Below are 22,911 nucleotides of genomic sequence, written 5' to 3' on the forward strand. Positions count from 1 at the left end.
ACCTCTTTGCCACAACCCAGAATCGCAAATGCTACCTATTTTGCTCCAGAGTGGGGTTTGGGACTGCATCCTTAGGAGACACATTCCTCATCCCGTGGAACAACTCTCCCATCTATGCCTTTCCACTGATCCCTCAGATACACAGGGTTCTGCACAAGATCAGAGATGACAAGGCCCGGGTCATGCTTATTGCCCCGGCTTGGCCGAGACAGACATGGTATCCTTGCCTGCTCCGCATGTCCACTCATCCTCCATGGACTCTTCCCAATAGACCAGATCTGCTTTCTCAGGACAACGGGCGGATTCTTCACCCTCAGCTCCAGAAACTCCACCTGACAGCATGGTTCCTTCATGGTTCCAGACCCATGAACTAGCCTGTTTCAAGCAAGTCCGATATGTCCTCCTGCGTAGTAGAAAACACTCCACTCATAAAACTTACCTGCAGAAGTGGAAGCGCTTCTCCCTGTGGTGCTCACATAAACACTTAGCACCCCATACTGTAACCCTTCCTAATATCCTATACTACCTTTTGGAACTAAAACAGGACAGACTCTCGGTCAGCTCCAGCAGAGCACACCTCCCGGACCTCACCACCTTCCATGATTTGTTAGACAGCTTTCACTCTTTGCCCACCCCACCATAAAATGCTTTCTCATGGGCCTACAAAATCTGTATCCTGAGATTTATCCATCGGCAGCTGCATGGAATCTCAATCTTGTTCTTCGCGGTTTTATGAAACCTCCATTTGAACCCTTAGCTACCTCATCTCTTCTTCACATGTCCATGAAGGTAGCTTTCTTGGTTGCTATAACATCAGCAAGGAGAGTAGGGGAAATAAGTGCCCTGATGGCCTACCCTCCCTACACAACCTTTTCTAAAGACGAAGTTACCCTGCAACCACACCCTAAATTTCTCCCTAAGGTGGTGTCCACTTTTGACCTTAACCAACCAATATACTTACCTACATTCTATCCCAAACCTCATGAGACTCCACACGAGGTGACTCTGCATACCCTCAATGTCATACGAGCAATTGCCTTCTATTTAGACAGGACTAAACCATTTCGTAAGTCCTCGTGACTATTTGTCTCCGCTACCGAGAGATTGAAGGGTGTGGCCATCTCTAAACAACGCCTTTCCAAGTGGATCTCTGACTGCATCAGATCCTGTTACTGCATTCAGAATGCTCAACGGCCTGAAGGTATCAGAACTCATTCAACTCAAGCTATGTCAACATCCTTTGCCTTCCTCCATAATGTACCCATTCCCGATATCTGTAAGGTGGCCACATGGTCATCTGAACACACATTTACCAAACGCTATGCTATCACGCAGGATACTATGGTAGACACCATAGTAGGCCATACAGTACCGTCTAGAGTACTCACTGCCGCAACTCCAAAGTCCCACCAGCCACAGTGGGTACTGCTTCACATTCACCTGGAGTGGAGAACCCACAGGGACAGCACTCGAGGAAGAAGAGAAAGTTACTCACCTTGCAGTAACCGAGGTTCTTCGAGATATGTGTCCCTGTGGGTGCTCCACTCCCTGCGCTCCTCCCCTCTGCTTTGGAGTACTATTCTGACTTCTCCATGGTAGAGAAGGAACTGAGGGGGGCGTGGGACGCACGCGCTCAGGCAGACTCTAACAAGACTGCGAGACAGCAGCTGAGTGTGTGCGTCCTAACCAGGCACTGCTACCCAAGATCTCCGATCAACGGCGCTGGGACGCACCGTCACCTGGAGTGGAGCGCCCACAGGGACACACATTTCGAAGAACCTCAGTTACTGCAGGGTGAGTAACTTTCTCTTGCTGTTATAAACTGAACTTTGGCAAAGGCTTCTCTAATTGAGTTCTTTTTGCATTTGCACTCGTCCCCCTACTTTTGTGACTGTGTCTACACTAGAGGCCTTACAGCGGCACAAAGCTCTCTCATTGACATAAATCACCCCCAACAAGCTGCAGTAGCTATGTCGGTGAGAGAAACTCTTCCACCGACATAGCACTGTGCACACTACCTCTTATGCCAGCGAAACTTATGTTGCTCAAGGGTGTGGTTTTGTTACATGTCTGAAATTATATAAATTTTGCCAACATAAGTGGTAGTGTAGACATGGCATTGGCCACTATCTGTATTTACAGAAAAGTAACATCTGGCAGTGTAGCCAGTCAGATTGCAAGAGAAGAACTTATTCTGATTGTGATTTGAGTGCGGTAGGGCTCAAAGTGCACCAATACAAAAATATACTGTGTGTGTGTAAAGAGTAATCTTAGAACAGGCCTGGTCAGTCCTCCTGTCTTGGATAGTGACTAAGACTAGATGCTTCAGCGAGAGAGGCATAAATATACCTAGCTGTGAAATTTTATATCGTTGATGAAGTTTCTTCCTCATTCTACTTGGTGACCGTTTTTGTCCTGAAAATTGAGGACTAGTAGCCCTTGTAATTTTTTCCTAGCTACTGAAACTTCAGACTCTGTGATGAGTTGGTAGGGATTCCTTGTTTTTGTTTGTATATGCAAAAGCCTCATATTATATGTTTTTAGGAACTTATATTTATAAATCTGAGCTTTTGTATCATTTTACAGCAATAAGAAAGACATTAAGTTAACTAAACAACCTTAAGGGTCTCTTATTAACTTCTTAAAAATCAAAAAATGCCAAACTAAATTTGCATAGTCAGCCTTAACTCTACCCACTGAGCATATGAAAAATGAAACCATCTTTGACTGCAGATTATTTCCCTAATAAGGTATACTTGTAATGAGTCCAATGGAGCAGTGACATGAGCAATAAGGAGTGGCAGAGACAATCTGAGATAAAACATAATTTAGCCTCTAATCAGTTTGGGGTAAAGTATAAATCAATCAAGTGGGAAATAATCACAAGTAAATCAGTTAGTTGTTTCTACTAAGACTTATATCATAAACTACTGTGAACTATTATCTACTGTATATTAGCTATTATCTTTCTTAAACTCACTTTATAGATAACAATTTACATTTATGAAATAACAGAATTCTAATTAGATAATATAATGCCTTGTAACATAAGCCCCATTGTTCTACATTCCCTTTTCTGTTCCTCAGTTTTCAGCCTCTGGAAGTCCAGAGGGGGAAGGAGAAGTTCTTAGGATGTTTAGTTTATATCTCGAGCAGTCCTCTTGTGCAATCTTCGTTTAGTGTTTGGAAGCTCCAGCTTAAATAAAGACATGTATTCCTAGATGCGATGAGTTCATTTCTTGATTGATCAATTATCATAAGAACAGAAGAATGGCCATACTGAGTCAGACCAGTGGTTCATCTAGTCCAGTATCCTGTCTTCTGACAGTGGCCAATGCCACATGCTTCAAAGGGGATGAACAGAACAGGGAAATTATTGAGTGATCCATCCCCTGTTGTCCAGTCCCAGCTTCTGGGAGTCAGAGCTTTAGGGACATCCAGTGCATGGGGTTGTGTCCTTGACCATCTTGGCTAGCAACCATAGAGATTCTATGGTACAATTTGAGCCATTTACTATTTTTACTCTGGCACTGTTTTCTTTTATATATAGTGCCACCCCCCCTCCCCCAGCACACCTTACTCTGTCATTCCTACGTATTTTGTACCCTGATAGTATCGTGTCCCATTGATTATCATCGTTCCACCAAGATTATGTGATGCCTATTATATCACTATCCTGATTTAATATCAGGCACTTAAGTTCACCCATCTTAATATTTAGACTTCTAGCATTTGTATACAAGCAGTTAGAAAATTTGTCACTTTTTAGCCATCTGCCAATATGTGCTGTAATTGAATTAAACTCTTTTTCATTGGACTGTTTCTCTTCAGTTCCTACCTGTACTTTATCAACTTCCATCTTCTCCTTCTTAGTATGATATACAGAATCTCCCTTAATAGATCCTCTCCTAAGGCATTTCTCTGTCTGACCCGTGTACTCTTCTGCATCTGTCGGCTATCCCCCAGCCCTTAGTTTAACAACTCTTCTACAACCTTTTTTAATTTTACATACCAGCAGTCTGGTTCTGTTTTTGGTTTTGGAGCCTATCCTTCCTCTATAGACTCCTCCTTTCCCCAAAAGTTCCCCAGTTCCTAATAAACCTAAATCCCTGTTCCCTACACCACTGTCACATCTCTGTATCCATTCACAGTATGAATTTTCAAAGGCTCATATTCCAGTCATGAAAACTGGTTCTTGCTGGAATACTTGAATGTGCTTCCCAATGAGGGCTATTGCTGTCCCATATCTTAACTTCCTAAATCTGGCTATTTCCAAAATGAGGGGAGAGGAATATGGGGGCCCCCATATTTCAAAGTGTCTGAACCAGCTGTGTCAGAGGGAGATGTAAACCCCCCATAAATGGACACCCCTAAAATATCAAGTCCTTGAGGGAGATTTCTCCCCATTCCCAGGCAGGTGAGTGTATTTTCACCAACTGGGTAAAAACCTCCCTCATAGACGTGTTGTCACTGGCCGCCTCCACTATAGTACGTATTTTTAATAATTCACATTTCCATTACTCTTAGTTATTTGATCCTTCCAGGATAGGACCACCTTGGCTCTGAAGAAGGCGCTGGGTGAAACTGGGGGTGGCTAGCTGTTTCTCGCTGAACAAAAGATGCTTTTAATTTTTTATTCTGTTTTTTGTTGTTTTTTAACAAAGTGGTTGCTAGGTGAAGCCTCCATTTTGCAGATGAACTGAATTAATTATAGATTGTACAATAGTGCAGTGGAAAATGGGCATGTGAGGGAACAGGAATTGGAGGGGGCTGCATGCGTTTGAGAGAATAGCACAAATAGGACTCAGTCAGATCTACAGTGCATCTGGAAGCCATTATGTGGCGAATCAAGGGCAGCTTTTGTTGTAGAGGTTGTGGAAGTACCATTTATATGCAGATATAGTCAGTTATAGTAAATATAAAATGCATGTTTGCTGTGTGCTGGATTTAAAAATAGTGTTTGCAAGACTTTAAAGAGAAATATTGGGTGAGTGCTGTTCCGTCAACTGAAGTAAAGGTCCAAAGCTAAGCCTGTCACCTGATGATTGGAATGTTGATAAGTTCTAGAGCAATGCATTGGTTTGATTTACAGTGATAGCAGAGACCTGAAGTATCTGGTGGGTCTAAAATAAGGAAATGTTTTAATGGTGGTTTTGATTTTTTTGCCATAGTGTAGTGAATGTCCGAGCAGGCTCATTTAATTGGACTAACAACCATTTATTTTTGCCAATATAAATGCAGTACACCCTCACTATAATGAACCTGTTGGGACCCAAGCCTTTTGTTTGTTATAGCCAGGAGTTCATTATAGTGAAAGGACAATGAAAATGAATGGGTGGCGAAGCAGCAGACCTGCCAGCCCTGGGCAGCAGAATGGTGGAGCTGCCAGCCCCATATGGTGGAGCGGCAAAGCAGGATAAAAACTGCATGCATGTGCAACCTTCCTTCTTTTTTTTTTAAACATTACAGTACTGTACTGTAGTTGGGATACAGGTACTATGTTAATTATAATGAAGGGCATTATAGCAAGGGTGTACTGTACACTATCATCTTTCCTTTACTTTTGAACCAAAAGCTTCCCCAGGTAGCTGTTCTATTTTTTCAAATGTAATCCTGAAGCGCGTGTGTGTCAGTTAGGTTAAATTAGACTAATTCCAGACTGGAGTAAGGAGAGACAATGTGCTCCACTGGCTATATTTTTAATTAAAACCAGAAAATATATGTGACCAAACCAGGATTGGACCTTTCCTGTCCACTTTGTCTCAGCCCCTAGCTAGTCCCAGTTTTCTTGACATTTTTCCTTTTTTGTGGAAAAAAACAGCTCTGGGGTCTGATCACAGGAAACAGGCTTCTAAAAATCCATGTGTTAAATAAAGAATTTTACAAATGCTATAAAATTCTCCGTTTCCAGGAAGGCAAAGAACATTGAAGGGCTTAGCCTTGCCCTTGCAGAGTTCAGTGGGCTGTGTTGTGTATTGTGTCTCCAGATGGGGTGATGCATAAAGTCTTCGCTTTTCAGAACCAAAATGTCTGTTGTGTGCTTATTTGTTAATAAATACAATGCCCTGTATTGTTACCAGCTTCTTGCATACAGAGTGTCACACAGCCATACACTATGCTACACAGCTGGAGCTTGGCCTACAGCAGTGATGGGAAATGGCATCAGAGGGATGGGGGGGGGGGAAGGGGTGTTAAAATGTACTAGTGGAAACAATGTAAATGTTGTTGCAGACCAGATAACAGACTGGAAGGAGGCAGGGAGGGGGGTGGGGATGAGAAGGCAGTGTAGAGGCAGGGATAGTGGGATGTGGGGAGGAGGAGAGTGGAGTGAAGGAGCCATGAGAATGGGGTTAAAATTTAGACTTAATCATAGACTAAAACAAAGCAAAATGTTTCATCCTTGTATTTGCTTCATGGCTCCAGTTTTTCAGCCAAAGAAGGCTGGACATAACTCCCTACAGCACTAGCTGATGACTAAGCTTTATGAACAGTCCCCCATGGCTAAACATGCCATTGCCTACTCAGCTGTCCAAGCTCTTTCTGGCATCAGGGCAGAGGCCATCTGATTGGTAAGGTTTTGAGACCAGATGTGAAGATGAAGAGATTTCCTCTGAGCCATGGCAACCAGTGAGTTTGATCTAGATCAGGAAAAGTGGTAGGGAGGAATGCACCTCTGAGACAGCTCTATCTGGCATGTCCATTTCCTCTCCAAAGCAAAGAGATGCTCACTTGGTGGAGAATGAGGCAGGAAGTTCATAATGGCCATGTTCAAATGAACTGTCTGCAGAGCCCAGTAACAAAATCTCAGCCAGGCCTCGTTTCTGAAACGGCTTGTGTAGTAATCTTCACACTGGCACTGGCACCTGCTGCAGATGTGATGCAGCAGCCCAGAATGCTGTCCTGGGAGAGAGAGAGACACTGCCAAGGAGAGGAAACGGGAGGGGGGTTGGAATCCACCCAAAGGGGCAGTTGGAAAAAGCTGTTAGAGGTGAAGAAGAATCGAGATGCTGAGCTAGAGGATAAACGGTGGCCTGGGTCGAAGGCAAGATGATAAAATAAAAGAACAGGAGAATAAAAGTATGGGACTGGGAAGTGAAGAGGAAAAAGAAAACAGGAAAGGTTTCAGGTCAGGACAAGCAGAAAAAAATAGACCTGGGTATGTGACCAGATGCTGTTAGAGAAGGATAGTGTGTGTGTGTGTGGGGGGGAATATACAGATTTACCAGAGAGTATTGAGAAAAAACTGAAAGGAAATATAATTGGTGAAAGAGGGAAGTGATCAAAAAGCTGCATTAGATGCAAACAGATCCTGGAAGCGGTAAAGAGAAGCACACCCACAAAGGACCTAAAGTACATGAACAGAGAGAGTGACTGTTGGAACATCTGTTGATGGAATACAGTTCAAAGGTGACTAATGGACGAGCAAGGGCCCCCTAGGTGAAGAAACCCCACTTGTGGATAAACATGGTGAAAAGAGGTACAGCGACAGGAATATCAAATCTGAGGAGCACTTCAGGCTGAAGAGAGGAAAAGAACAGGCCAGTAAGAGTGGAGCTGGACTTACATCCAAGGAGAGGAAAATTGGATTCTTCTCTGAAGTGACACAGTATATTGTAGAGCAATCTCTTTTGTTCATAATAACAATGCATTTGGTATTAACTGTACAGCATGTAAAAGCTCACAAAGATTAATGAGTTGATATCTTATAGTTTTAGTATGCGTAGTCAGTCTTTGGTAATGGTCTATATTATTTATGCTCCTGGTACAGTTTTGGAGTTTTCCCTTAGAAAGTTCTAAAAATTTAAAATTATCCTTTTTTGTCTTGGTTTTCCTCTGCCTCTTCTCATAGTTAGCATAACCTAGTCAGGTCACCACACTTGCTCTGCTATGTAAGTATTGATGTAAACTTGAGAGTAGTCCTCTGTATGATGCATAACACAGGAGAAATGTAATAAGGCTGCAAGGATGACATGACACTTCAGGGCTGTTCAGATTGTGCACATCAGAAGTGACGGTAATGATTTGTGTTTTTACTTAGTCTGTATTACTGATTAATATCCTCAGTTCAACAATCCTGTCTTCCTGCCTTGAAAGGGAAGCTGAAATCTCATTCAGATCTGACTTGAAAGGTGGTCAAATTTCATGGTAGCTTCTGTATTCCCTGTTGAAATGCAACTTCTTATAGCTGTTTAGTGATTGACAAATGATATCCCTTCTGACCGAGTGAACTGAAATATGCCTAGTATCTCAGAAGAAGAAATCTATTAACTTTATTAAGATCACCTGAAGAAGCTGCTACTTTTGTAGTCTGTAGGGTTACCAAAGAGGGGAAGGCATTAACTACAGAATTTTGTTTCGATTCCTTGTCTCCAGTAGCTGCTTATTTATATTATTGTTATGTTCGCAATGTTCTGGGTGATGTCCAAACATAAGAACACTGGTTCCTGCCCCAGCTAGCTTTCTGAAATACAGTAACTTTCGGTGAGCTACATCATCCACCTTCAACAAAAAGAGGAGATATTTCCTGTTAAGCAAACCCAAGCTAAAAGATTATTAAAGTTGCCACAGCAGTTGCTCCATTCAGGTAGTACTTTAATGTTGGCTCTTCTAAAATATTGGTTAGTATCCTGTTACTGAAAGAGGGCATGTGCAGTGGCTGTGATGTGACACATGGCATTTGAGGTTTGGAATTTTTGTTCCCTTTAAACAGAATTCCTCTGAATACTTCCAAGGTCAAGATGAGAGTGAAAGATTTCAAGGATGGGTGTGTGTTTGGGTATACATACCTCGCCTTAGCCAGTCTGGCAAGAATGATATTAAAAGCCTGCATGGAGAGAAAGGGTCCTAGCCCATGAAACTGCTTGAGCTGTCAATCCTGGTTCTGCATCAAGAATTCATGAAGGGATAGAAATAAGATCTAGGTGAAGGCATAGTCTGCCAGTGGGGCAGCACAAGACCTCTCTCCACTCTGCCAAGGAGAGGAACTGGTTTGTGACACCTGCCAGGAAAGGATTCATATTCCCTTCTAAAATAAGGGACCCACTCTGTTCCCCAGAGCACAAGGAGCTACACTGCACATCCAGAGACAAAAGGTATGTCTACACTGCAGTTAGACACTGGCCTGTGCCAACTGACTCAGGCTTGCAGGGCTTGAGCTAAGGGATTGTTTAATTGCAGTGTAGATGTTTGTGCTCGGGCTGCAGCCTGAGCTTGGGGACCCTCCCACCTCGCAGGGTTCTAGAGCCCGGGCTCCAGCCCGATCCTGAATGTGTACACCACAATTCAACAGCCCCTTAGCCTGAGCCCAAGTCAGCAGGAACGGGCCAGCCACAGGTTTTTAATTGCGGTGTAGACGTACCCATAAGGGCCTGCTTCAAGTAGATCTGAAACAAGGGACTGCTTTTTCTGTCCAAAGTCAGGTAAATGGTGTTGTGATGAGAAGGTGCAGGCACTGGCCTATGTCATGCCCAGGAATCTGATAAATCTTGCTGACATCTGAAAGTGCCCCCAACAGCTTAATAATTCCCACCATAAGAGTGTGACAGAAGGGGCAGGAGGAAGATGACTTTAGCAGTAGTGTTTCAGATGGGTTGGATGGAGTAAAAGGAAGAGGAAATAACTTTCACTTCATTAGTATGGAACATTGTAAATATGAGCCAAACTCTGTTTTCGGATATTTAAACATTAATGTGCCTGGGAGTTGTGTATGGATATATGTGCAGAATTTGGCTCATGGTTTGGAAATGTATGCTAATGTGTCTGTGCAAAGATTGATCCTGCCTATACGAATGTCTCAAATGCCTAGACATGTAAGTGTTAGGTGCATGGAATCTGGTAAAAAGAAGTGTGTGTTGGTCTGTCCATCTCGAAAGACCATGTGGCTGCATAACACTTCATGCAACTAAAATAAACTTTGGGGTGACAGCTTTATTAACAAAACAAGATATGCTGACTACTTTTTTGGCAAAAGTTTTCAAAAGAAGATAGACTTGTGTGAAATGCACATATTGATCTATATTGCATGAGAGAGAGACTGTTAACTGTTAATGACTCTGGAGGGAGCGCTAGCATCTTGACATAATTGTTAGGTGAAATTTCTTGTAAGTTTTTCAGTTGTTGGCAAGTCGATCTATAATGTATGGTACATACAGTATTCATATGTTGTACACCTTTGAGTTGTGTGTGTCTCTCTCTGTTCTCTGAGTAGATTATTGTATAATTAAAATTAATAACACAGATTTTCTTACAAAGAGGTGTTTGAGGGAGATCTCCAAATTATATGTCCAGCAGCCCCAAGAGGCAGGAATTCCTGAAGGAGACACTGGGTGTGTGCCAGCAGCAAAAGGCACGTGTGCTGTGGGGCTTGGTAGAAGACAAGGCCGGGAAGGTTGAGCCAGGCTGAAGTTTGCTCAGCTTTTAGAAAAATGGGAATGAGAATTGTGTGGGCCGAAAAGTTTCATTTGGGGGCTCTTACTGAGGTTTGGCCCATTTACCATAATGATTAATACAGCAGATTTAGTTTCCTTCAGAGGATCTGAGCTCATTCTGCCTGTGTTTCTCACCAAAACACTGCAGGTTGCTATGAAGTCCTTGAGCAGCTTTTGTCAGTGAATCAATGTTTTCAATACCTACTAGTTAATACTTGGGCCTTCAATATTTTGTGAAATGAAAAGGCTGTTCATGTGAGAGTCAGCCAGGAAGATGATGCATTCTCCAAACTCTCTGGAAACAGGTCACCCACAAGTCCACAAATAGCTCTCACTCACCCTGTGTCTGCTGCTTTCAGCATCAGTTGGGGGATGTTCTGTACTTGTTTTTTGAATGCTGTAACACAAAGAATGTGTTTGCACTAGGAAGGTGAGGCTGAGTTGAGGCAACCTAATGCCCTAGGAGCACCACCACATGCTAGTGAACATTTCAATAATTAAAGCTATATTATGGTTAAAATAATTCAAGACAAAAGAAGATCTTGAAAAAATCAAGGTAATTCAAGGAACTAGAAAAGCAGACTTCACTGTCTAGCCAGTGGAATTTGCCAGGTGTGAGATGACTCAGACTAACCCTCCCCCATTGCCTGAGAAGCAGCTAGCCCAAGAGCCTCATGGCCAGATTTTTAAAGTTGTTTAGGTCCTAGTAGGATTTTCAGACACTCCCAGGTTCCTGTCTCCCATTGATTTCAGTGGGGGATAGGAACCGTGGTATTTCTGAAAATCCCAATGTGTGCCTACTCTGTATCTTATGATGCTTAAATACCTTTAAAAATCTGGTTCTCTATTCTGTACAATGGACTCTTAATGACAGATGCTCTATCCATCTGTCTAGGTTCTTGTATTGCCCTCCAATACCCTAGTATCTGAGCACCTCACAATATCTAATGTATTTATCCTCACAACACCCCTGTGACGCTAGACTATACCATTGTCCCCATGTTACAGATGAGGAACTGAAGCACAGAGAGATTAGTGGCTTGCACAAGGTCACACATGAGCCCAGAATTGCAGCCAGGTCTCCAGAGTCCCAGGCTAGTGTCCTAACCACTGGGCCATCTTCCTCTACTATGTCCACATGTACTCACACCATGATAATGGCAAGGGGGTCTACCCTCCCCCTTCTCTTTGGGTAGGCTGGGTTCAGATGAGCTGGGATGTTTCCTAGAAGAGCTTGGGTTCAGCTGCTATCTTCCTGTGCTGGGAGCCTTTTTTGTGACCACTGATCTATGATAACAGCTGTGCAGTGAACTCAGGCACCTACAGTTAAGGAACAAATTGCTACTAGAAGAACACTTACATAGTAAACATGCATTGCTGTTGAGAAATTTTAATTTAAATATGGGGTGTATGTCTATAGATCCATTTCCAATAAAGCACTGTAATTTATTGTAATACAAAGCATTACATTAAAGTCTTCAGCCTGCCTTCACAATTACTTTAAAAAAAACCCACCCTGTATTCTGTCCTGTAGAAGATCTAAAGTGCCTTGAACTTTGCTATCACATTGACCTACTAGAACTGTACACTGATTCTGTAGGTTTATGCTCCAGGGCACATTCTTATACCTGTTCCAGTAAATGTTTTCCAAAATACATGCTGTGCTGGATTCTTAAATCTTTGGTCATTGCTCTTAGCTTGAGTCCAGGAAGAGTGCTGTCAAAGTTTAATAATTCTTCCATAGATTTTAAGGCCAGGAGAGACCTTTCTGATCATGTGAGCACATTTTCACCTGGAAATTTCTGCGTCAGGCCCATAACTTCTGGTATCTTTAAATTGACTGGATGTTTGTTTTCAAAAGTGATGGAGAAGCCACCATCTCTCAAGGTAAATTGTTTCTAGGTAGCTTAATTACCCTCACCATTTAAATTTAATCTCTTAGATATGCCAAATAGATTGAGATGCCTAAATCTCATTGCCAGGCACGTTTGCCAGACCTCAAATCGTTTTCTGAACCCTCTCCATATTTTCAACATCCTTTTTCCAGTGTGGAGACCAGAACTGGACACAGTATCCAGTAATGGTTGCATCAATGCCATGTACAGAGGTAATGCCACCTACTTATTCCTGCTCAGTATTCACCTGCCTCTAGCAATAGATCTGCATTGTTGGGTCTAGAAGGTTATTGAGCCCTGACCTCTAGCCCCACCCCTCTAGCACCTACCAGAGTCAGATCCTTTCTGATTGCAAATGGTAGTGCTCCCTGTGGGAGTCTGTCTTCTTGGCTGCCTCAGTTGTGCTGAGTCATCAAGCTTTCTCTGGCTTTTCAAGAAAGTCTGGGCCAAAATGACTACTTCGGTCAAATTAATCTCTTTTCCATAGTTACTCTTTCTTGTTGGCATTTGAACAGGAAACAGAATGTTAGTTGTTTAATTGATCTCAAGATTGGTGGCGTTATGCTGAGGCCTCCAAGACTAATGTTTGTCTGAGGTTTATTTTATCCCTCAGAGTTAACGGTGATCCAACCCTATTTTATTAACTGTCTGTTCAAATGTGTATATAATTTTCTCCTTTTAGCTGGAAGGACCAGAACTGCAGTAGATGCTAGGGTTGCTGTGACCACAGCATGGGGAAGGCAGGGATTTCCTTGCTGGAATGCCTCAGTCTGTTTTGGAGCTACGGGATTCCTTTGCCTGCTCTCACATTTGGAATAGGGACAAGTTCATCTTAGAGGGTAAGCTTGTCTACACAAAAGCTTAGTTTGTTGCAAGCTGGGATGTAAATCTACCTCACTAGCCTGCCATATACTAAACATCTGTGTGGACCCTACTGCCACACACTCGAAGTTCCCTAGTGCACTTTGATATACATTTGTTTCAAAGAGGGGTATATCAAAGTGTACTAGGGAACTTTTAGGGCATAGCAATGGGGTCCAGCTAGACCCTTAGTGTACTATGTAGACAAGCCCTAGTCCACACCAGGGGGTGTAAATTTCTAATGCACACCAGCATGTTGCTAACTGAAAGTTCTTCTTCAAGTTACTGTTTCTATGGGTGCTCCACCACAGGATGTGCCCACACCATTGCACTGTCAATCAGAAATTATAGTCAGCAGTGCCTGCGGGTCCAGGCCTATGGTTCATCATCAGCACAGAGCGATTACTAATACCATGTTCTTCCCTTTTGGTTTTTCAACTGCCCCAAGTCTTTACAAAACTCCTCTTTGTCATCACAGCTCACTTATGTCAACAGAATAAGTTTTCCCCCTCTCTGGACAATCGGCTCCTTAAGGGTCACTCCTTCCTCAAGGTCCAGTCAGCAACCAACAAGGCCTAGTTTCATTCCCCGGACCTTCCTCTGAACATGGACATGTCTACCCTAACACTGGTACAGTGTATAGACTTTATCAGAGTCACTCTGGACTCCTCAACTGTCAGGGCTACCTACTTGCAGACAGATTCCCTACAATGACCTACCTGTGGACAGGTTCACCACAGTCTCATCTCCACACTGCAGCAGAGCCCACAATCTAAAGCATACGTCCAAGAGTTCTCGACTCTCTGTTGGTGGAAGGATCCTCTCAAGGTCTGTGTGAAGGTTCTGTTTTTGCATCCGCCCCCTTCAAGGGTGATCACTGTGGATTCATCCCTGCTGGCTAGGGGAGAGGCCAATCTCCAGGGCCCAGGGCAAATGGTCTCCCCCAGGAACATCCCTCCACATCAACATTCTTGAACTCAGGGCAGTTTGCCTCACATGCCAGTACTTCCTTCGCAACATCAAGGGCCTCTCAGTCAAGGTAATGTTGGACAACAGAGTAGTAATGTACCAGATAAATGGTCAAGGGGAAGCAAGATCTCAGTCCTTATGTACAGAATCACTAAAACTGTGGAGCTGGTACATATTCCATCTCATACACACCTCTGTGGTCTACTTGCCAGGCCTGCAAAACACTGCAGCGGATTCCTTGAGCAGGTACTTCCACCAGGACCATAAGTGGGAACTCAGCAACTCAGTCTTTCAGAATATTTACCAGTCCTGGGGCCTTCTGCAAGTGGATCTCTTTGCAACACCATCCGATGCAAAGTGCCAACACCTCACCTTGAGGAAGGGGTATGCTTTCTACTCCATAGGGGAAGCTCTCCTAGTGCCATTGTGGCTGAGGCAAGTGGTGTGGTTCCTGGATCTGCTTTGCCTCTCCCTACTAACTCCTATAGGCCTTCCTCTCCCAGTGGATCTCCTGACACTGTGGGCATAACTCATCCCAATCTCTGCATGTCAGGGCCTGGTTCCTTGATGGTTCCTGGACACAGAATTGGGCAGCTCTCCTGAAGGTCAGTCTGTACTCTTGAACACCAGGAAACCTGCCAGGAGAAAACTGCAGAAGTGGAGGTATTTCCACGTCTGGTGTACTCATCGATCTGTATCTGCCTCTGAATTTCTCCTCATGGATGTTGTTGATTAACTGTTAGATTTAAAAACACAAGGTTGTCACTGAGCTCCGTTAGGGTTCACTGGGCAGCAATTACAGCCTTTCTTCCACCAGTGGAAGGATTTATGGTCTTTGCTTACCCTAGCAGTGTCATGTTCCTCAAGGGTTTGTTGTATCTGTTTCCTCATGTCAAGGACTCCATGCCACCCTAGGATCTTCATCTGGTTCTCAGTGTTTTAAAGAACCCATGGGTAACTGTTTACTTCTCCACCTGGCCTTCAAGACTTTATTCCAGTTAGCCATAACCTCAGCCAGAAAGGTAGGAGAGCTAGGGGCGCTCATGGCAAACCCTCTTTAAACTACCTTTTATTGTGACAAGGTGGCCTTATGCCTTGTTTCCTGCCTCACGTCTCTTCAGAATTCCATATCAATCAGTATATTAGTCTACCAGTATTTTACCCCCACACTTCATTCCTCGAGGGAGGAGGCTGTCCGCCATTCTCTGGATGCAAGAAGGGTCCTTGCCTTCCACCTCAACAGAATAAGACCTTTCAGGGTTTCCAATAGGCTTTTTATCACCTTTGCCAAGAGTATGAAGGAGCAGCCAGTTCCACTCAGACTACTGAAGTGGGTTTCTGGGTACATTCTAGCTTGTTGCAAAGCTGCTGGAGTGCATCCCCCACCTTGAATGACTGCCCATTCCACCAGGGCCTGGTCCACCTCTTTAGCCATTCTTAAGTTCATACTTGCATTGTGGACATCTGCAGCAGCAACCTGGTCCTACAATCACATGTTTGCCAGGCACTGTGATATCTTAGTTGCTTCTAGATATGGCCTTTTGTCATGCTGTCCTAAGAACTGTGCTGGATCTGACTCCTCAGCTCCTGGCACCATGTTGCATTACTGCTTGGGAGTGGAGCACCCTGAGGGACAATAACTTGAAAAGGAGAAGTTACTTACCTGTATAGTAACTTGAGTACTTTGAGATGTATTATCCCTATGGGTGCTTCACCTCCCGCCTTCCTTCCACTCTGCTGCAGAATCTTCTGGGCTACGTAGTTGAGAAGGAACTGGAGTGGCTGCAGGTCTACATCTCCCTGTATACCCTCACACTGGAGCACAAGGATGTATGATGCATAGGCACAGACCCATGGGCACTGCTGACTAAAATCTTTAATCAAGAGTGTATAGGCATGTGCACATCATACAGGGGAGCACCCATAAGAACAAAACAGCTCAAATAACTCATTATTGTGCTGGTAAATAACCTCTCTTTCCTTAGTGCATGTTAATATAGTACTGCTTGAAATGGGACTACATTAATACGCACTAGCAGGGTCCACATAGGCCAGTTAGTGCGCAACATGCTCATGTGTATTAGAATTTACACCCCTCTGATACAAACTAACGTAGCATGTAGTCAGGCCCTTAGTGCATGGCAGGCTAGTGCAGCACAGACTTATACCCCACTTGCTGTGAACTAAACATGCGAAGACAAGTCTGAGTCTGTCAGAGTCTCAGGGTCAGCAGCAGTTCAGTAACACTGCTTAGAGATATGCCTTACATATCCATGAATATTTGGTTTCTCTGGACAAACATACTAGCTTAGTGGCCTGGCAAAAGACATAGACTCTTTTGTTTTATTGGAGATGTGAACAAAATGCATTGGAGTAGGGTTACAAGAACCCAGGGCATGTTTTCAAGTGCTCAACCAAGTGCTAAGGGGAGAACCTGCTTCTATGTTTGAGCTTTCTTTAGTGTGCATCCCCACAGGCCTTAGAGTGCCTTGTGCATTGTCTCCCTCTTGCTTTTGAACTGTACTGTGCTCTGAGTGCTTGCCTGAAATGCTAGCTTTTGCTTTGCAGACTCAGCTCATACAGATGGTAATATGGATGCTCCAGCATCGCCTTCTCATCCAGCTCCACACGTATGTCTGTCTGATGGTGCCCCCGAATGAGGAAGATTTCCGAGCTCAAGATGAAGATATGCCCTTCACTGCCAGAGTTGGAGGCAGAAGTTTAAGCACTCCCAATGCTCTCAGCTTTGGCTCCCCAAGTATGAATACACTTTTTCTTTTTCTATTGTAAACAAGTCTGTATTGGCTTTTAGAGATTAACATAGGCCATATCTAGAGTAGGAGAGTAGGTAGTGTTTTGTAATGTGATAGTCAGTGTGCCTTTGCTAACATGATTTTAAACAGACTTTGCAGTAAGTCTAGGTAGGGCAAGTCATATTTAACAGTGTGTTAGCTGATCAAGGTCAGCCCTGGGGTGGAGAACCAGGAATTGGTGAACGTCTTGGCAGCCATTAAAGCTCTCTTATCAAATGCCTGCAGGCCATTCTAGTCACCCAGTTCTTGTTCACCCTCTTCCTATCTGCTTAATCCTGACTGTCTCTTCCCATTCATTCTGTCAAGAAGTCCTTTTATGCATCCTTCCCAAGTGACCCAGGTGTTCTTCCAGATAGACCGTTGGTATCGCCGTAGACGTCCATAATTGGAAACAGAATAGGGGGAGTTTTAAACAAAGTGCTTGTGAGAAAACATGCTCCAAACAGCAGTGGAATTGTTGGGTTATAGGCGATGTCTTTAAGGAAACATACACGGATACTGTGGCTGACAAATGTTTACAATTGCCAACTCCCTCTCTTCTCACTTGACTCCCCCAGCTCCTCCCATTGCCATGCTTTGAGGTCAGCTCTGGGAAAGTATTCTAACCAAAGCCAAAATGTGGTGCTGAAGTCCCAAATTGCTCAAAAACCTTGTCAAGGAAACTGAAGTGTGAGTCGTCAGCTGCCTCTATCCTGCGGTATTCCCAGAAGCATGGTTGTTAATTATGGGGGCATTCTGCAGGACATGATTTCTCTAAGGAAAATGAATTAGAGCTGAGGTTTTGGAGCCTAAAAATTGTTCTTGGCGCTTGAGATTAAACATATCCAGGAAACCTTTCCTATTGGTAAAATAGAATGAACCAAGTTCAGGCTTATCAGGCTTAATGCTGTGACAGAGCATCCAGTTTCAACGGTGATGCGTGATAGACTCACAAGAAATAGCTCATATTCTCAAAATTAGTTTCAGTCAGGCTACATTCCATTGAGTAAAATACCAAGGAGTGTGTATGCACACATGCCAAGTTCTGTTCCTTGGGAGAGTGAATGTCAGTAGTAAGGTCTTGGTGCAGGAGCATTGTACTGTTACCTTTGTCGCAGAGCCACCACATGTTGGTTGTCAGCATCTAGTGCACGAGTTTGTGGAATCTCGTATATGTTTGCTCCAAAGCTGCCATGCCTTCTCCTGCCAGCGTCTCCACTCTTCAGTTGAGAATTTAGCCTGGGTAAGGGGTTTTGTAATATTAAAAATCCATAAAACCAAAGGGAATTAAAACCACAAAAGCTAGTTAAATTGCTGTCAGCCATTTGGTCTTACTTTAAGGTCGAACTCAGATTTTTCACTCTCCACATGGGGTCTCCGTGCAGTGCATGCTGTGAGTTCGCTGTCATACCTATGCCTAGCCAGAAGAGCTAAAGGGGGAAGTGGGGTTTAGTTTTGCATTTCCTTGTTCAGTAATTTTAAATGGGATTCATAACTGTCCTTTTAACCTGATGCTTTGAGATTTAATTGATAAATTTTGAGTCCATTAGTTCGTAAATCTCTTACGATTGCTTAGTGCCTTTTTATTTACCTGCTTAAAGCAGGGTTTCCCAAACTTGGGACGCCGCTTGTTTAGGGAAAGCCCCTGGCAGGCCGGGCCGGTTTGTTTACCTGCTGCGTCCGCAGGTCCGGCCGATCGCGGCTCCCACTGGCCACGGTTCACTGCTCCAGGCCAATGGGAGCTGCAACCAGTGAACTGCGGCCAGTGGGAGCCGTGATCGGCCAGACCTGCGGACGTGGCAGGTAAACAAACCGGCCCGGCCCGCCAGGGGCTTTACCTAAACAAGCGGCGTCCCAAGTTTGGGAAAAACTGGTTTAAAGGTAATTGCAAATGCAAAGAATGGGGATCTGCCCCTGTTTTATCCCTGTGCTGTATAAAGAAGATCTGGATGGAAGGGATCTTTAAAGGGTTTGTGGGTTTTTTTGTGTGTGTGTGTGGTTTTTTTTAACCTTTTAAGTACCAGGAATGTCTGGTCTTTCTTTGACATTTAGTATGGACTGGCTCTCAGTTGAAGACGTTTCATAGATTCTGTGGCCAGATGGGACCATTTGTGATTATCTAGTCTGACCTTCTGTATCACACTGTATCATACTTCTCTAAAATAATCCCTAGAGCAGATCTTTTAGAAAAACATCCCATCTTTATTTTAAAATGGTCAGTGATGGAGACTCTACCACGACCCTTGGTAAAAATGTTCCAATGGTTAAATATTCTCACTGTTAAAAATTTGTGTGTTCTTTCCAGTCTGAACTTGTCTAGCTTCAACTTCCAGCCATTGGATTGTGTTATAGCTTTCTCTGGGTTGGGATAATGGATCTTATCAAAAAGGATTTCCTTCAAGTGTTGGAGTTAAATAGCTAGTAAACTTAACCAAAGCAGAGATTGAAACAGTCTGAATAAATATAGTTTCTTAGGTTTCACTTGCATGGCTTGTTTAATGCCATAATCCTGGTTCTCCAGTTATCAGTAGTCATCTGGGAAAAACAAAAGGCAACAAGTGAATTTTTAGTGTGGGGGTAGGAGGAAGTTTTGAGGCTTTCTTTGCCCCTTTTTTTCCCTTTTATAATGATGGCTAAACTCAGTTTTTCTCTTTTGTTTGCTAGGCATCTTTAAGGACAGTCATATATAACTGTTGTATTTATTACTCCTCCCAGCAGGTAGTTCTGTGATTGCAGCATAGCTTCCTTGACCACCTCTTCTGCCCGTACCTACCCTCCCACCTGCTCTACTTTTCTCATTGTCACTTCATGTTGTTTAAACTAGAGTGGTCTGGGAGTTTTCTGCCCAAGTTTTTCAGGGAACATGTGGTTTCTCCAGAATTGAAATTTTCCACAGGAGAAATGTTGATTTTGTTGAAATGTTTCTATTTTCCACCAGGGAAATCAAAACAAAATGTTTCATTCTGTTTAACATTAATCTCTGTGTCTGCCTAAGCCATCACAGTGCCCCATGAGAGTAGTTCACATACCTCATGTCCCCAAATCTCCTTATGGACTGATCTCTCTGCATCATGATCATGGGAGGCTTAGTCTGGGGGTTTGGCTACACTTGCAGGTCTGCAGCACTGGGAGTTACAGCTGTCTTTGTACAGCTGTGTAGGGAAAGCGCTGCAGTGTGGCCACATTTGCAGCATTTGCAGTGGTGTTGGGAGTGGTGCATTATGGGCAGATATCCCAGCGTTCAATTGGCTGCAATGTGCTTTTCAAAAGAGGGGGGTGGGGTGGAGTGTGACAGGGAGCGTGGGGGAGAGAGAGTGGATTTTTGGAGCTGACACTGTGCTCCCTACCTTGCAAGTTCCGATCCCTTCCTTTCTTTTAAGTTTGCCCAAGGAGATATCAGTGCAACCCTTGGCTCCTCTCACCTCCTCGTTCATGCTCCCTGCCTTGCAAATTCTGACCACTTCCCCGACCCCTCATTCACTCTTAAATGCAAATAGCCTGCAGACCAGATAAGCAGCTGCTCCGACAGACTCCTTTCCCCCCCCCCCCCCGCTGTGCTGTTTCTCTCCTCAAGCAAACACTAGGCTGTGGATATTCATCCCCCTGCCTGCCTCATTCACAGCAAACAGGAGCTGTGTTTGTTTTTTAGATAAGCAGCTCCGGGAGCCCCAAGTTCACAACAAAACAAAGAGAGGCATCATAACAAAACAAAGAGAGTTATTTAGTTAAAAGCATTATGGGAAAATTCCGGAGGTCAGTTACAGCGTAGTAAGATTAATCACTGTTTACACTGGCACTCCAGCGCTGCAGTCGTTATTCGCCAGGCAGAGCAGGAGTACAGCCAGTGCTGTAGCCAGGGAGATACAGCGCTGTATGTGCCTTGCAAGTGTGGACGGTGAGTGAGTTGCAGCGCTGTAAAGCCACCACCAGCGCTGCAACTCTCCAGTGTAGTCAAGCCCTGGGCTTGGAAGCTTGGCCCTTAGGGGAAAATGGGGGCATGAGGCACTAGCTCTGGGGTTTTCCCAATGCTAAAGAAGGAATGCAAAGCCTGTCCCAGCAGTTCCTATTCGTAACTTCCCAATGCCAGTGCCAGCAGTTTATTATTTGTAGTCTCGTGTATTTATTTTCCACTCCTCCACATGTTGTTTCACATGTTTCATCTTGTTTACTATACATCACCAGTTTATAAAGCTCATTAGATATGATGTTTCTGCTTCTGTATTTAATCACTCTGTCATATCAGATCATAAGAATGGCTCTACTGGGTCAGACCAATGGTCCATCTAGCCTAGTACTATGTCTTCTGACAGTGGCCAGTGCCAGGTGCTTCAGAGGAATGAACAGAACAGGGCAATTATAGATTGATCCATTCACTGTTATCTGGTCCCAGCTTTTGTCAGCCACAGGTGTAGGGATACCCACAGCTTGGGGTTGCATCCCTGACCCTCTTGGCTAATAGCTATTCCTCTATGAACTTACCTCCTTTTTTTAAATCTAGTTACACTTTTGGTCATCACAACATCCTCTGGCAACAAGTTCCATAGATTGACTGTATATTGTGTGAAGTATTTCCTTATGTTTGTTTTAAATATGCTGCCTGTTAATTTTATTGGGTGACCCCTGGTTCTTGTGTTGTGTAAAGGAGTAAATAACACTTCGCTATTCACTTTCTCTGCACCATTCATGAGTTTGTAGACTTCTCTCATATCCCCCCTTAGATCATAGTTTCAGTTTCTGGGAATAAAACTTACCTCCTAGGCAGCATGCCTTGGATGCATTTGCAAGGAGTCAGCCATCTGGCCAGAAAATGTGTGGATAGCTATGCAGTCCCTATTTTCAAGAAAATCCTGATGTCCCAATAATATTTTGTATGTTGCCCCAGATTACCCATCACTTGTCTGCAAACAACAAATTGACCAAGAGAATCAAATTTCCTGTCCTCATCTAATTGTTTGCAGGCAGTTCCCATGTCATGTTTCCAAGCCCCCTTTCTTTGCTACACTAAGCTGATTAGTTTGCTTGGAAGGAGGGGGCAGAAGGAGCCTGCTAGTTTGCACTCTTCACAGCAGCATATTATTTCTGATTTTGCAGCCAGTAGTGATGATATGACTCTCACAAGCCCTAGTATGGATAATTCCAGTGCTGAGCTGATACCTGGTGGTGACTCCCCATTGAATAAACGGATGACTGAGAACCTGCTAGCGAGCTTGTCTGAACACGAGCGGGAAGCTATCCTCAATGTCCCTGCTGCACAGAATCCTGAGGATCTACGCATGTTTGCAAGGTAGGGAGAATATAACCTCCTTTCTCATTTCCCCCTTTGCAATTCATCTCTGCATTAGCACTGTAGGGAGGGCGAGTGAGGGAGCATCTTGGAAGATTACATTTCTGGCTCTTATTCCCACGGTGACCCCTTCACCAGTGCTTGTTGGTGTCTGACACTAGCTATTGGCCGGGTTTTTAATTAGTCCCCCAAGAATATTTTGTTAATAAGATCTGGATGTATGTAAAGGCTCTGAGACCCTCTGATGGGCAGTGCAGTCTCAAGTCTGACTGCCCACCACTTGTGTCTTGTGTGGTTCTGAGAGTCTCACTCTTGAGAACACAAAATGGAATGTGCATAGCCTGAAAACAAGCTAAAGAGAGCCTCAAAGCAGAGGCCCTGGTGTGTGCATGCGCATGGTGTAGTTACAGACCTGTTAGCATGTCCAGAGATCTTTAAGTAATGGTTTTTAAAAGCATTTGAAAATACAGTGGCATCACAGGAATTTAGCGCTCACTGGGTTTCATACTTGTGGAGAAAGGAATGGCCCAGGGGAAGTGTTACAGGTCCTCTTATACATTCTAGATCACCCAGTCATCCCTGACTGGATCTCCCCTGGCATGTGTAGCTAGGAGAGTAGTACTCAAGTATCCCAAAGAGACCACTGTGGGAATAAAATAGTTGCTTTCTGTGCTGCAGAGTTC

At 43.9% G+C, this 22,911-nt stretch overlaps 1 protein-coding gene across 4 annotated transcripts in view; it reads left to right on the forward strand.

The window, feature by feature from the left end:
* NPRL3 (NPR3 like, GATOR1 complex subunit) overlaps positions 1-22,911 on the forward strand; it is a 115,432-nt gene that overhangs the window by 65,211 nt on the left and 27,310 nt on the right. For all 4 annotated transcript variants that reach the window (XM_044978988.1, XM_044978984.1, XM_044978986.1 and 1 more), the window contains 2 exons: positions 16,721-16,910; positions 22,036-22,228. In XM_044978988.1, coding sequence (XP_044834923.1) covers positions 16,721-16,910; positions 22,036-22,228 — 383 coding nt within the window. The remainder of the gene's footprint in view (positions 1-16,720; positions 16,911-22,035; positions 22,229-22,911) is intronic.

The sequence above is a fragment of the Mauremys mutica genome, chromosome 11 (assembly GCF_020497125.1).
Source record: "Mauremys mutica isolate MM-2020 ecotype Southern chromosome 11, ASM2049712v1, whole genome shotgun sequence".
Lineage (NCBI taxonomy): Eukaryota > Metazoa > Chordata > Testudines > Geoemydidae > Mauremys > Mauremys mutica.